We start from the raw sequence: 13,048 nt of genomic DNA on the forward strand, positions 1-13,048 counted from the left end.
TTTGGAGGTGAGGAATGCTAGTTGCTTAAGTCCTTGGGCTGAATGAATGAATTACCTATTCCTGAGAGACTGAGAAGCTTGCCCTAATATATACTTTTGTTCTTTGCCATTTAAAGATCTCTTTTCCAATTCTGAATGCCTCTCAATTGGGTTTAGGGGAGAGGTTTGGCAAGGTGAACAAGTTATTCTTGTGACACTGGTAGGATTTGAATTGGTAGAGAACATTGGAGACTGAGGGTTCAATTACAGTAATTCTTGTTGCTCATGTTTCACATTATTTTAAAAAATTGGACTCTAATTATAATCAACATGAATATTCATGGTATAGATAATACATTCCTAAAAATGTTGGAAACTGATAATATTAAAATCAATTCTACCTGACACTGGCATATCTTCAAAGATGCATATGTGCATACAAACACGGAACACAACTGATTTGACATTTACTTACACTCTCAACACACCTTAGTGAAGTAGTCAGGAAGTGAACAAGATTGGTAACTATACACTATCTGATCCAGTACAAATTAGGGAAAAGAAAATGTGGGATATATTTTGTACAATATATATATGGTTTGTTGAGATGATAATTACATTTTATTTGAAGAGCTGTATATTCCTTTTTATTTTTAAAAAGTGCCAGTATTTTGTAATGAGCTAAAACAGCCATTGAAACAAGAATTGCATCTAATTGTGTAGACCTGTACATTAAGCAACCTTTTTTCCTTAATTTTTATATCTTCTATTTTGTCTATAGTCAATTCTTCATGATCTCCACGGATCAAAGTGTAACAGTAATGGAAAAAATCTAAAGCGCTGGCTATTTCATTTTGGGTTTGGAATGCATGTTAGTATTTTTGAACAAAAGGGTATGTGTTCTAGGAATTCATAGCAGTTCAAAATAATTTTATCCAGACATTCCATGCTTCAAGGACCTTCCCTTACATAGGAAAAGTTGCAGTGTCCAAAGCTAGAGAGAGTAAGATAAAAACAAACCTCAGATTGTAAATCTGGATGTTAGGCATAGTAGAGAAATTGTGACTAAGAGAATGAAATGAGTAGTTACCATTTACAGAATGGCAGTAGTTATTTGAATACACTTTGCTAGTAAAATGAGTTGTTGCATAATTCCATATTTTCCCCAAAACCCGTTCCCCAATATGTTGATAGTGAAACTAGTACCATTTAAATTCTGATTCCTGCATTATGCCTTCCTTAGTTACATTCATACCATTATGAATGGTCATTGATTTCTGCACAACCCAAATTATAGACACCCTCAGAGGGAAATAACTTGTATATGGTTTTTCACTGAACATTCATTTCCCCAGAGTTTTAAAAGTGACAGTTTACCAATTCAAGACTGTTATTTTTGGAAAAAATGGGAAATTAATAGGAATTTTAATAAGAAAAGTAAAAGTTTCTTTGGGTGCTGGGCATCATGGAAAGCTTTGTGTCTTTTGCACTGCACCTGTATATGTTCTCTGAATTCAAACAGTCCTGTACAAAGGAGTCTGGTATACTGCTCCACTCTAGGAAGTGGCTCTTCAGTTACATTTTCTGTGATGGTCACCCTAAACTTACCAATATTATCACTTATGGCCATTTAAAAAAATCAGTTATTCATTGATGTAGTTAAAGCAGTTGGTTATCTAATGGAATTGTTTAATGAATAGAGAAATATTATGTTCCAATGTTCGCATTTTAAAATAAGAAAACGTACCGTGTTGTGGCAAAGCTAGGATGCAAATCAAGCAAATAACTCTTTGTACCTTAACTGGAGATGTGGACTGACTTTACTTCGATCTACTCTATGGATTGATTTGATTGTGACACCTAAACTTGTGGGCTAAGGAGTAATTTCTGTTTTAGTTTGAGGGCATTACTGCTTATAAGAGTAGGAGTTAGTAGCTTTAAGAAGAGTGTGCCCTGAGATATCAGCACCATTACTTGTCATTCAATCAGTAAAATTTCATTCCTTTGGGTCTTAGAATTTTTAAGTTTTGAGATGCTCTAATTAAAAGAAGAAAAGTAAATAATTGACAACTTAATTTATTATCAATTAATGCCTTAGATTACAGGTAATATTCAGAGAATGATTTAGTAGCCAATTAGCAGTAATACTTTGTGAAAACTTGGAAATTGGACACAAGGGAGGTACCTGGATGAGGGGAGGTGATTGCATATACAGTTGGCCTTCTGTATCTGTGAGTTCTATATCTGAGAATGCAACCAACCTGAGATTGAAAATATATGGAAAAAAACAAAAGTAACAATACAGCAATAAAAATAGTACAGATAAAACACAATATAGTATTTATGTAATATTTATATAACATCTGCATTATAATAGGTATAAGTAATCTAGAGAGGATTTAAAGTATACAGGAGGATGTGTGTAGGTTACATGTAAATACTATGACATTTTATATCAGAGACTTGAGCATCCTTGAATTCTGGTATCTGCTAGGGTCCTAGAACCAATCCCCCATGGATACCAAGGGATGACTGTGTCTTGGGATATCTGTAAAACCCAGACACACCTATTTAAGAAGTACTATTTTATAAAGCTTCCCCATAAGACATATCCTAATTTTGATTACTTGTTCATATATGAGAATGGTCTGATTTTTTAAAAAATAATTTTAAACTACTACTTCAAATGATATTTCAAATAATTATTGTTTTGAGAAGTATCTTAAAAGCCACCCTCTCCCCAGTATTGAACCAGTTTTGGATCTGTAAGAGCAAATCCAGACCTACCTGTTTCCTGACATTGAACCAAATAATTATGGGAAGACAAAGTGTTGAGTGAAGACCTTTATTTAGAAATGGTATCTGTAAATTCAAACCCTGTAAACACTTGAATTTTTCAGCTCTAGTCAAGAAACAGATTATTTAGAATTGGTTACTTAAATCCACTGTGATTTTTTTTCCTTGTTTCTCCTGGGGCTTACCCCAGGAATTCCTGGACTGAAGTCTGTTGAAGAAAAAATTTGATATGTGAACAAGGTGATATAATATGAAGAGGTAAAGGAGAATGGATATTAAAATCATATGCTAAGATTATCTGGGGATTTTGTCATTGATTTTACACATCTTTCCATTACCTTAGCTGGTTAAAAATAAAGAAGATAGAATCCACAGCAAAACAGAGTCAGGATATTTTTATTCAGCACTAGTTTTGATAACATTTTGACAATAACGTTTTTCTTAAAATAGATCAATGTTTCCGTAAGTTGTTTCTAATTTCCAATGGCAAACAGAGATTCAAAGAGTTGCATTTAGTTCTTGTTCACATAAGAATATTTTCTGATTCACTTCAACATTTCTATTGCATCCCTACTATGTAAAAGGCATGGTGATACATTTTGGTTGAGTTGGGGAATTTAAAGTTTCTTTATCTCTAATACCAAATAATTTTCATGAAAAGGATAAATTTTTCTGTCCATTGTGTTTTTATTAGACTGTGTAGTCTATGTTTATTTTTTCCATTTATTTTCTAAGCTTACTGAAATAGGGTTTTCAGCTAGAATAGCAGAGTATTGTTGATGGCTATCTCTGTGCATTCATTGTTTTCTTGGTTTACTATATTCTAGAAATAAAAGTGTGTTTAACTTACTGTCGTCTACATTCTGTCCCTGCAGATTATTTTGTCAAGTGCTTTTTCCAGCCTAATTTAAATCATTTATAAAATATGGCCTTGAGTGCAACCCTTAGAAGAGAAATATGTGCCACTTTATGGCCCATGTATCTTACAAATAAGAAAGGTTTCGGATGGGCAATGTGGAGTTTCTTCGTTCAGATTTCTTTTACTGCATCAGAACACACTGTCTTACTCTATCTTAAATAGTAATTTTCCTTCTGGGCTATAAATGTATTTCAAATACTTCATCCTAATTCTATTTTCTTGAAGGCAAGCTTTCTTAATTTAGACTTTTAATCTTTTTATCATCAATACTGTATCTTGTTTTATTACTTTTCTCTGAATACCTTCATCTGTGCAGATGTCTTGCTAATAATGAAATTGACTGGAACTCTGGCTAGATGTCCTGTCAAATCAGAACCACCTGTCTCTTGACCTCTTTCATCCATTTTCTTTGGTAAATCTCTTTTGCAACTGAGAATATCCTGGAGAAGTTATGGTCAACATCATCTTTTAAGAACCATGTATGTTTGTCAGCCCAAATTTCTGTATGTGAGACACTACCATAAAACAAAATCAAAACATCTCTTTATCTGAGAACTTCCAATTCGAATCTGCTGCTATCCACATTTATTGGAGCCCTTCATACTGAGGTATTTCTCTTCAATTATAACATTTTGGTCAACTTAGATGAAAAAATGCCTGACCATATCTTCCATGACGAATGCATCTGCAGATTGTTCTTTTGGAATGCACATATTATTCCACCTGACTTTTCTCAATCTTCTGTGCTAAGAAGCTAAACAACTTTTTTTTTTTTAACTTCAAACATAAATTTGAGACCAGCCCTACATCTGTCTGGTCAGAATGAAATTATAACCGTGACTATAATAATGGAGTCTTGACTACTGAAATCTTGCAAACACTTCATATCTTATCTTAAAGGGCTACTTAACCATTTCTGAAATATCATGGGAAGTATGCAGCTAATCTACAGTTGGAGTAGAACTTAGTTTTCATGAAAACTGTCAAGAGGCTAGATCCTAAGATTTGGAAATTATCTAATCCTGGCATTGCATTCTATATCAAAGACAGTTTTATTATTTTAACTAATATCATAAATAAAGGCATTATTATAATATCACAATCAATCATACTAAATTCATGTAAGAGGTCAGCACAGTTGACCACTCTGCATCCTTTTGATGCAGCCTAGTTTTGCATTGGGTTCCTGAAGTCATGCTCCATTTCCGAAGAGACAATAGACAATTATAAGAAATGCCAATAGACAGTCTAAGTTCAGTTTGTTTTATTTCAATATTTTAAAAGTGTTTGACTCCATTTTTAATATCTTAATGCTGAGAGAATTGTACCATCTGTGTTGGGTAGTAAAAACTTAAGGTGTTTATTGGAAGAATGGACAATTGCATCATTAATCTTAATGACCTTTAAACTTTTTGAGATGACCCAAATAAGTTTCTAATATGTAATAATTTTTCAAACTGAGAAATTGTGGTAAATGACTAATTTATTTCCTACAATGGGAAAATCAGAAGATCCCTAACTTGTAAACCAAATGAGATTGTTATAAAAAAATCAAAGATAAGCCAACTAGTCAATGATCCAATATGTAAAAGTGGAGAGAAAAAACATCATAGGGCCATTAATTGCAAAATCTCCCACAAAAATATAGAATATAGAATTTGAATTTAGACTTAGAATTGCTGAAAATAAAAACAATAAATAATACAGCAAGGAAAATATATGCAGAGTATCATTGCCTCCTCTGTTAAATACAGAAAAAGTCAAATATAAGCAAAACGCCCATCTTTTTATATGCAAGACTTTTTTCTTTTCTATTGACTTTAATTCTTTAAAGACATTCTTTAAATGTCTCTAACATTTATTTTGAAGTGAAAAATGGACGTGATGTTGCCAAATCCATAATCAGCTTGAATTTAGTAGCTTCTGTGTTTCAAACTGCTCTCTAAATCTGCCAATTTTGCTTAATTTTAAATTGCAATTATTGTAATACACTAATGTATTTAGTACGCTAAGAATGACTGGCTTAGAAATAGAATTATATTGACTTAAAACAGAAAAAATCCCAAATTAAGATTTTTGTTTATCTGTATATAGAAACAGGCTTTGGTTTTTACCCATTTATGATGCCATAATTTGCAAGCTATTGTTTTGAATGTCTAGGTTTCCTCAGTTTTTTTCTGTGGAAAGAGATGGTTTAACTTTTCATGTATTCCGCTAGGCAGATGAAGGCCTGACTTTTTTGTGGGTGATTTCAGGATGTGCCTGCTCTTCAATAGTGTCTGTTGCTTTTGTTTTGCCATAATCAATAACTTTGAGTATTCCGTTTTTAAACTCCTAAATTTTCATTTGAAAAAAAATAGTGCTCTACATACTATTCTGATGCCTTTTCTTGTTTTCTATGAAAACTGGACTGGGTAAATAAAGCTATGATTCTTGCAGAAATCATTGAATACAAAAACATTTTGGTCAGTTGGCATCACTGGGTCATGTAACTTGACCTCTGAGAGTGACAGTGCATTTTTTTATGATTGCAGAAAACTTGCCATTTGATTTTTTTGTACAGTTCTGAAGACGAACTATACTCCTTCTAGTTATATATTTGATACACACAGAAAAACTTCTGTTTTTATAATATTCTATATTGAAAGAATCTTATGAAAGGATTCTAAAAGTAGAAAAGGGCATTGGTTGTTGGCTTATCCTTTAAATTATGTCCCTCACACAATCCATCCTTGGGTTAAAAGGAAGAGTCAAAAGAGTTGCAATTGTAGCAACAATGAATGCATTAGTCCTTCAGTGATCCCAATGAAAGAGGTAAGTATCCCTTTAGTAGAGGACCATGTGCAGAGGTTGGATGTGCAGAGGCCAAAGGCTTAAGGAAGGTCACACAGCAGGGCAATGGAACTTCCAAGAAAGACATCAGGGATCCCCACATACCATTCCAGGCTTTAAGAGCTACAGCCCTTGCCTTCTCTCTTGGTGATCTTCAACACTTTAAATAGGGGATTCACCCCCTTTGAGCCCCACTACAGTGGTCCCTTACAATGCCTGACAAGGCAGGGTGCATCTTCATTCTCCTCCCACATGGTTCCTTTATCTGTTCAATAGCCAATGAGAAATCCAAATGGCCAGCCTGCTTAATGTCAAGAAAGCCCATGTGTATATCTCTTTCAGCACGTAATTCCTTCATATACCTCTTTTTTCCCAATTACCCACTCCCTCTTCCACTTCCCTAATCCCTTCCCAAGTAGGGTACTTTTTTTTTTTCTTTTGCTCTCTCTCTCACTCTCTCTTTTCTGTATCTCTCGGAAATCAGACAGGAGTTCAGAGCACTTTCACTACCTTTTATGAGGTAGATTGTGATGTCATAGATGGGGGCAGGGCTAGTCAACTTTCTACCCACCTCCCAACCTGTGCTGAGGGAGCTCCGATCGGGAGTGGAAGCAGTGATTCCTCCATGGTGAGTAACTTGACTTTCTAATCTAATGTCTTTCATTGTAATCATGAATTCTGAAGGCAGGGGGTATTGGATTTTAGGGAAATGAAAATGTGTCCACTTAAGGCCTCTTAATATTAACCAAATTTGGGCAAAGGACCTATTTATTCTTTATGTGGGTCAGAAATTCCACAGCACAGATATATTCTTCAATTGTCCAAATTTGAGAAGTGAAAATGGTATTTTTATTTCTTTATTTCTCAGTCTTTCTTCCCATTGGGAGTGAAAGTCATGGCATATGTGGAATGAATCCATTCTATAATCTCTTTGTGAGCTTCTCTAAGGAAGGCTAGTCAGAAGGATGTATTCTTTGTTTGGAAGATTTCAGGGTTATGAAATATCCTTTACTGATGTTTGCCGTGAGAATCAGTGGGCCCTTCTAAAATCATGGAGGTTAAAATGTACACGAGGATGATACATGAGGATTATCAACAAATACTTTGGGTGTTAACAAATAAAAGCCTTCTAATGCAGTGACTAAAATGCTGATTTTTTGAAAAAAGTTACAACTCCTGCAAGCTTAAGAGGTCACAGCCATTTCAAGGTGTCACAGCCAGATTTACTACCCATTTTTGTTGTTGCATGTCATAACACTGATGCTGTTTCAATAGGGTTTCTTGGTAGTTAAGAGGTATGAAAAGCTGTTGTTGTTTCATTTGAGTTTCTATTATATTACTGATTAGTTCTTTTATATGCCTTAGTATTTAGAAAGAAAAGATCAACTGGAGTGGACACTTTTCTCCACTTCTTTCCTTGTTCTGTCCTGGGTACCTATTAAAACTGTCAAGATGCAAGTTTTTGTATAAAAGGGTAAAGGGAGTTCATGGAGGTGGTTGACTCTTTAAGGGATATCAAGGCACTGGGGTGGGTATTCTTGCAAGGGTTTGACCATCAGAATGTGAAACCCTGTTTTTTTCATAGGATGGGATGAAAGCATCCTGGTGTGGATTACGAGTATTATAAAATATGTAAAGAGGGTATCATACTTTTTTTTTTTTCAAAATATACATCCCTGGTTAGCTAGCCATGATGAATATTTGTGTTGGAGAATTGGTTTCAGTTTAAAATGAAGAGTCCTTTCTGTCTCATCAATAGCTTCTTTGTTATGCATAAATCCCTGTCCCCCAAAGTTATACACTTTTATATTTAAAAGCACTATAGCTGATACGGCCCTCTTTAGTACCCTGGGGTTGGGGAATGGGTTTTGAAGTTATTTGATACCTAAGTTTTCTAACCTAAATAAGTGACTATAATGGTAAAGATTTCAGGCCTGATAAAGAAAGGTAGGGCCATAACTGGCCAATAGGAAGATTTTGATGACAGTCACCTGTAGGCAATCTAGTATTGCAATGTGGGCAATAATGCCAATGTCTTATATGTTGGCTTATCCCTCTCAAGTCTCTGACCTACCTTCCATTAAAAGTACTAGACCCCTGAAACCCAGGTAGAAGCAAACCTTCAGTGCCAGAAAAATCTGATGTCTAATCATAGTTCAAGTTTTTAATGTCTTTTATCAACCCCTCATACAGCTGCCAGGTAAGAAATGCTCATATTTTCAAACCCTTGGGAAACAATCATCTTTAAACTTCGTGAGTTAAGAACGGTTGTGTTGTGCACTTGTGCAAATTCAGAGAGTCTATCATGGAATGCGTTGTGCATGCACTTATTTATCTTCATGTGCATGTTTCATTTATAGTGATGTTCAGTGTTTTTTTAAATTCATTTTGTATGTATTAAAAGTTTAATTTTAACATACATACATATATTGTGCTCTAAAGGAGACAGTGAAATGGAATGGAAGTTGCATTAATTTGGGGTCTGAACACTTAGTATGCTAGTTCTATCACTGTGCTTGATTTGTTAGGTAACTAAGTAAATTACTCAGATCTGTAGGGCCTCAGTTTTCCTCATCTGTAAAATGATGGTAGATGATCAAAAAGAGATATTCTAATGCATCCCTGCTCTACAATTCTATGGTTTTATGGTATATTATTGAAGAAATGGTTTATGGGAAAATCATTGAATAGTTGATGAAATATAGTTTTTATTTTGTGCATAAAATTATTAAATCCAGAAAAAAACATTCAATTGAAACAAGGTTTTAAAATGTGATGCCTATCTGATATAATGCTATTTGGTTAATAATATATGTGACTGAGCCATTTCTTTTAAATAGACAAAATCATTGGATTAATCTGCTAAATCTAAACCACATAGAAAGTTATATATAAATTGACATATGAAGAGAGGCAGAATCCATGATAGGCAGCTACATAGTGATTTTGGAAGACCGAAATGTTTTAACTCCATACTTTTGTGTTATTAATGGGGATGTAAAAAACATTTACTGGGTAATAGATGTAGCTGATCTTACGGGGGCTTCAAAGTTTTAAATTACTGATGTAATATTGCAGGAAATCTCATGTGGTCTTGGAAGGGTGGGTGAGTAGGGAATTGGTGAGTATGGAATTATGTACTACGAGGGATAAAAAAAAGTGTAAAGCCTTGCTCTTGAATTTGAGGAATGTGCAACCTCTTTGGGGAGTCTATACATGTGCCAAGTGCCAACTTAGAAGTGAATACAGTAAGTGCCAAAATAAATATCCCTGCGGCCTGGGTGGGCTGGATTGCACTGGGGAGTCTTATAACAACAAGCTGATACTTTTAGCCAGCTGAGAACAGAATGGTTTCGATTTTTGTGTTATTGTATATAAAAAGGACAGGGAATTGTTCCAGGTCTTCAAGACCACAGAATTGTAAATGGAGCTGAAGATATCTTGTGTTCAGACATAACATGTGTCAAAATGTATTGCTTATAGTTCAACCTCATACTTTTTCTGAACCCTTTTCCCCTAAATCATATGTTGACTGTACTAGATGAGATACACGTCTTTGGAAGAATTGAGGAGGCAGCAAGTGAGTGAATTGAGTAATTATAAAGATATAATCAGGCAAGTATTTGGTCAGTTACACAAAACTCCACATGATCACTCACAGTCACAACTATGGAAGAGAAACACATAAAAGGCAGAGGAAGGAAAGAGGAAGACTCTAGCTTGGAGATATTCAGGTATTGTGATAAAAGCAGAAAGGGATCATTATTTGGAGGTATCATTAACAGATTTAGAAATGTCAGATGGTGATGGAAATGTCCACATCAGCTAATGAGAATCCATGTAACCAAGATGATTTTATGAAGCAGTTTCCTTGGGCACTAAGCAAGAATAACATCAGTTTCTCTACCCTTTAACAGCCAATATTGACAAGGTTTTAACACTAAGTAAAACTGAACATGATTATGCAAGTCTCCTTCCCATATACTCTTGGAAATAGGTTATTGATTTGGGCATGATCTATTTACATTGACGAAGAACACTTACATTTGAAAGCCTCTCTGTTGCTGTAAATTCGCAGAAGATTTGCAGTGGATATTTTGCCTCACGTAGGGAAAACTGTTTTTGTATTTCTTGCCATTCAAGTCTCTTCGAAATTATTACCTTAGCAATTCTAAAAGACTGGAATTCCACAATTAGAACTGCTGTCGCCTAGCCCCTTTACCAGATTCTAAGAACTTAGTAAGTAAACAAGGACTCAGTTTAGATCATCCAGTGACATGGCTTCTAATTTCCTATTGTGACATCAGAATTAGCTTCTAGAATTTGTTTTCTCAGGAAATCACTTTCAAAGACTAAATTTTTCTGTTTGGGAATGGTGAAGTAGTATGATCAAAGGTAGTTTAACAAAGCAAGAAATACTTTCCTAGCACTAGTTTCTTTAAAAAAAAAAAAAAAAAAAAAAAGTCAAGCAGAAGTTAGATTATGTTTGTTTCAAGAGAACAATGATGAAGATGATAACTATTCTTTCTTCCTCCTAAGTGTCACTGGAGGTCATTTTAGAAAGCTACAATTCAACAAATTCATTGAGTATGTAATATGGGATATTCCCTATTCTATATAGGATGGATTCATAGAATAAGCATGGAAAACAAGCACGTGCACTAGTAACTATGATTATAATAATCACTTTAAAGGAAATACATATTATGACCATTTTTGTAGAAAATGATAAAGGGGTGTGATTTTTTTTTTTTTTTGAGCCTTCACACATAACTGAATAGGAGTTTTCCAGGTGGAAGGAGAGGGAGGAATATCTCAGAAAAGAAATGAAATATCCATAGCGTTGAGGTATATAAGTATTCCAGGATAACTGGACCTGAAAAGGTCCAAGAGGGCTGGAAAGATGGAGAAAAGTAAAAAATGTGAGGTTGGTGCTGGATATCAGAGAAATTCTTCTGACTCATGCTGATTTTAATAAGTAGTATTGAAAATGATCAGGATTATCTGCATGCCAGCTAAGCAGGGGGGTTGGGGGAGACTATTAAAATGCAGGATCCTGGGCCATGTTGCAAACTTCTTGAATCAGGAATGGTAGGGAGTAGGTTCTTGGAGTCTGTAATTAACTACCCCATCCCACTCCCCAACACACACCAGGTGATTCATTTTCACACCAAAGTTTTAGAATCCCTGCAAGGCAACAGAACTGACTCATTCTGTTTCTATGTTCTTAGAAGCAGTTTCAGAGTAAAATAATCGAAGTATCATATTATTAAAAGATTTTGGAAAAAAATAGGAGTTAAGGGTAATAAAAGAATATTCTCAAGAAAATTGGTTTAAATTGTGATTAAGCATGAGAACCAAAAGATGGTTATTGCATATAAATAATCAGTGATACTATTAAATCTCTAGATATCTAGATAGATCTAGATATCTCATAGATCTATATAGATCTAGATATATCTATATATCTATATATATCTATATCTATATATCTATATCTATATATCTATATATCTATATCTAGATCTAGATAGATCTAGATATCTAGTTATTTTTAGCTCTTACAGATATCTCTTGCCAATGATCTGTGGCTCTGTCATTGCCCTTCTTACACCAACTAAAGCAAATACAACCTTGGGTGGTTCTAAAAAGATGTTCCAGGCAAAATTATTTATCTCAAGACCTACTCTTTTACTTAAATAAATGCCAAGCAGAGAACAGCAACAGTTATGTGGTTTTGATTGTTACAGATCTGAAGAATATAAGTTAAATAGTGTTAAAATTATAAGAACAATATTGCTGTTAGGTGTGAATTTGGAAACCAACTCTCTCTTTTATAATTGATGAAACTGGGCAACATTCTTAACCTCCCTGGGCTTTTGCTTTTTATTAGAATAGTGATAGATTTTTATTAGAATAGTGATAGCTACTCAGAGAGATAATTGCTCATGGTAAATATTCAAAATATCAACAGTTATATTAAGATAAACTGAAGGATTAGTATGCACCAGACATTGTATGAAGCATTTAAAATGCACTATGAAATAGTTTTTTCAATTATGCTCTGTTCAGAAACTTCTGAAATCCTCTGAAGGTCACAAACTCAGTGTTTGGTACACAGTAGTGCTTCAGAAGACTTCTTTGATATTCTCCAACAGCATGGTGTATTTTTCTGTCATTTCTTGTATGACACTTTAATGTCATTATATTTCTCTCAACTAGTCTGTAAGCTAGATATAATAGGAATATGTTCGAATGTTCTTTATTCCTTGGTTCCCTGCATAATGAACACATAATCTATGCTTAATACATTAGCTTCTTTATCATCTCTTCTTCCATTGTAGTGAGGTATCACACCCAAAAAATCCCAATAATTGATTTTGAACTCTATCATTCCTTCATACTTCCATTCATTTGTTTCTACGTGAAAGTGTCTGACTTCAAATGCTAGATTTCAAAGTACACTGTTTACCTAGGATTTGGGGCCAAAAATCAAGCAATTAAGTGCAATTATTTTTCTAG

The 13,048-nt window shown here is 34.3% G+C and overlaps 1 protein-coding gene across 8 annotated transcripts in view; it reads left to right on the forward strand.

Annotated features, from left to right (window-relative positions):
* LOC105465339 (catenin alpha 2) overlaps window positions 1-13,048 on the forward strand; it is a 1,482,339-nt gene that overhangs the window by 1,440,406 nt on the left and 28,885 nt on the right. For 6 of the 8 annotated variants that reach the window (XM_011713753.3, XM_071077395.1, XM_011713752.3 and 3 more), the window contains one exon: window positions 7,011-7,154. The exons of the other annotated variants lie outside the window; for them this stretch is intronic. In XM_011713753.3, the coding sequence (XP_011712055.1) occupies window positions 7,011-7,154 (144 nt within the window). The remainder of the gene's footprint in view (window positions 1-7,010; window positions 7,155-13,048) is intronic. 8 annotated transcript variants of the gene reach the window in all.

This window comes from Macaca nemestrina, chromosome 13, assembly GCF_043159975.1.
Source record: "Macaca nemestrina isolate mMacNem1 chromosome 13, mMacNem.hap1, whole genome shotgun sequence".
Lineage (NCBI taxonomy): Eukaryota > Metazoa > Chordata > Mammalia > Primates > Cercopithecidae > Macaca > Macaca nemestrina.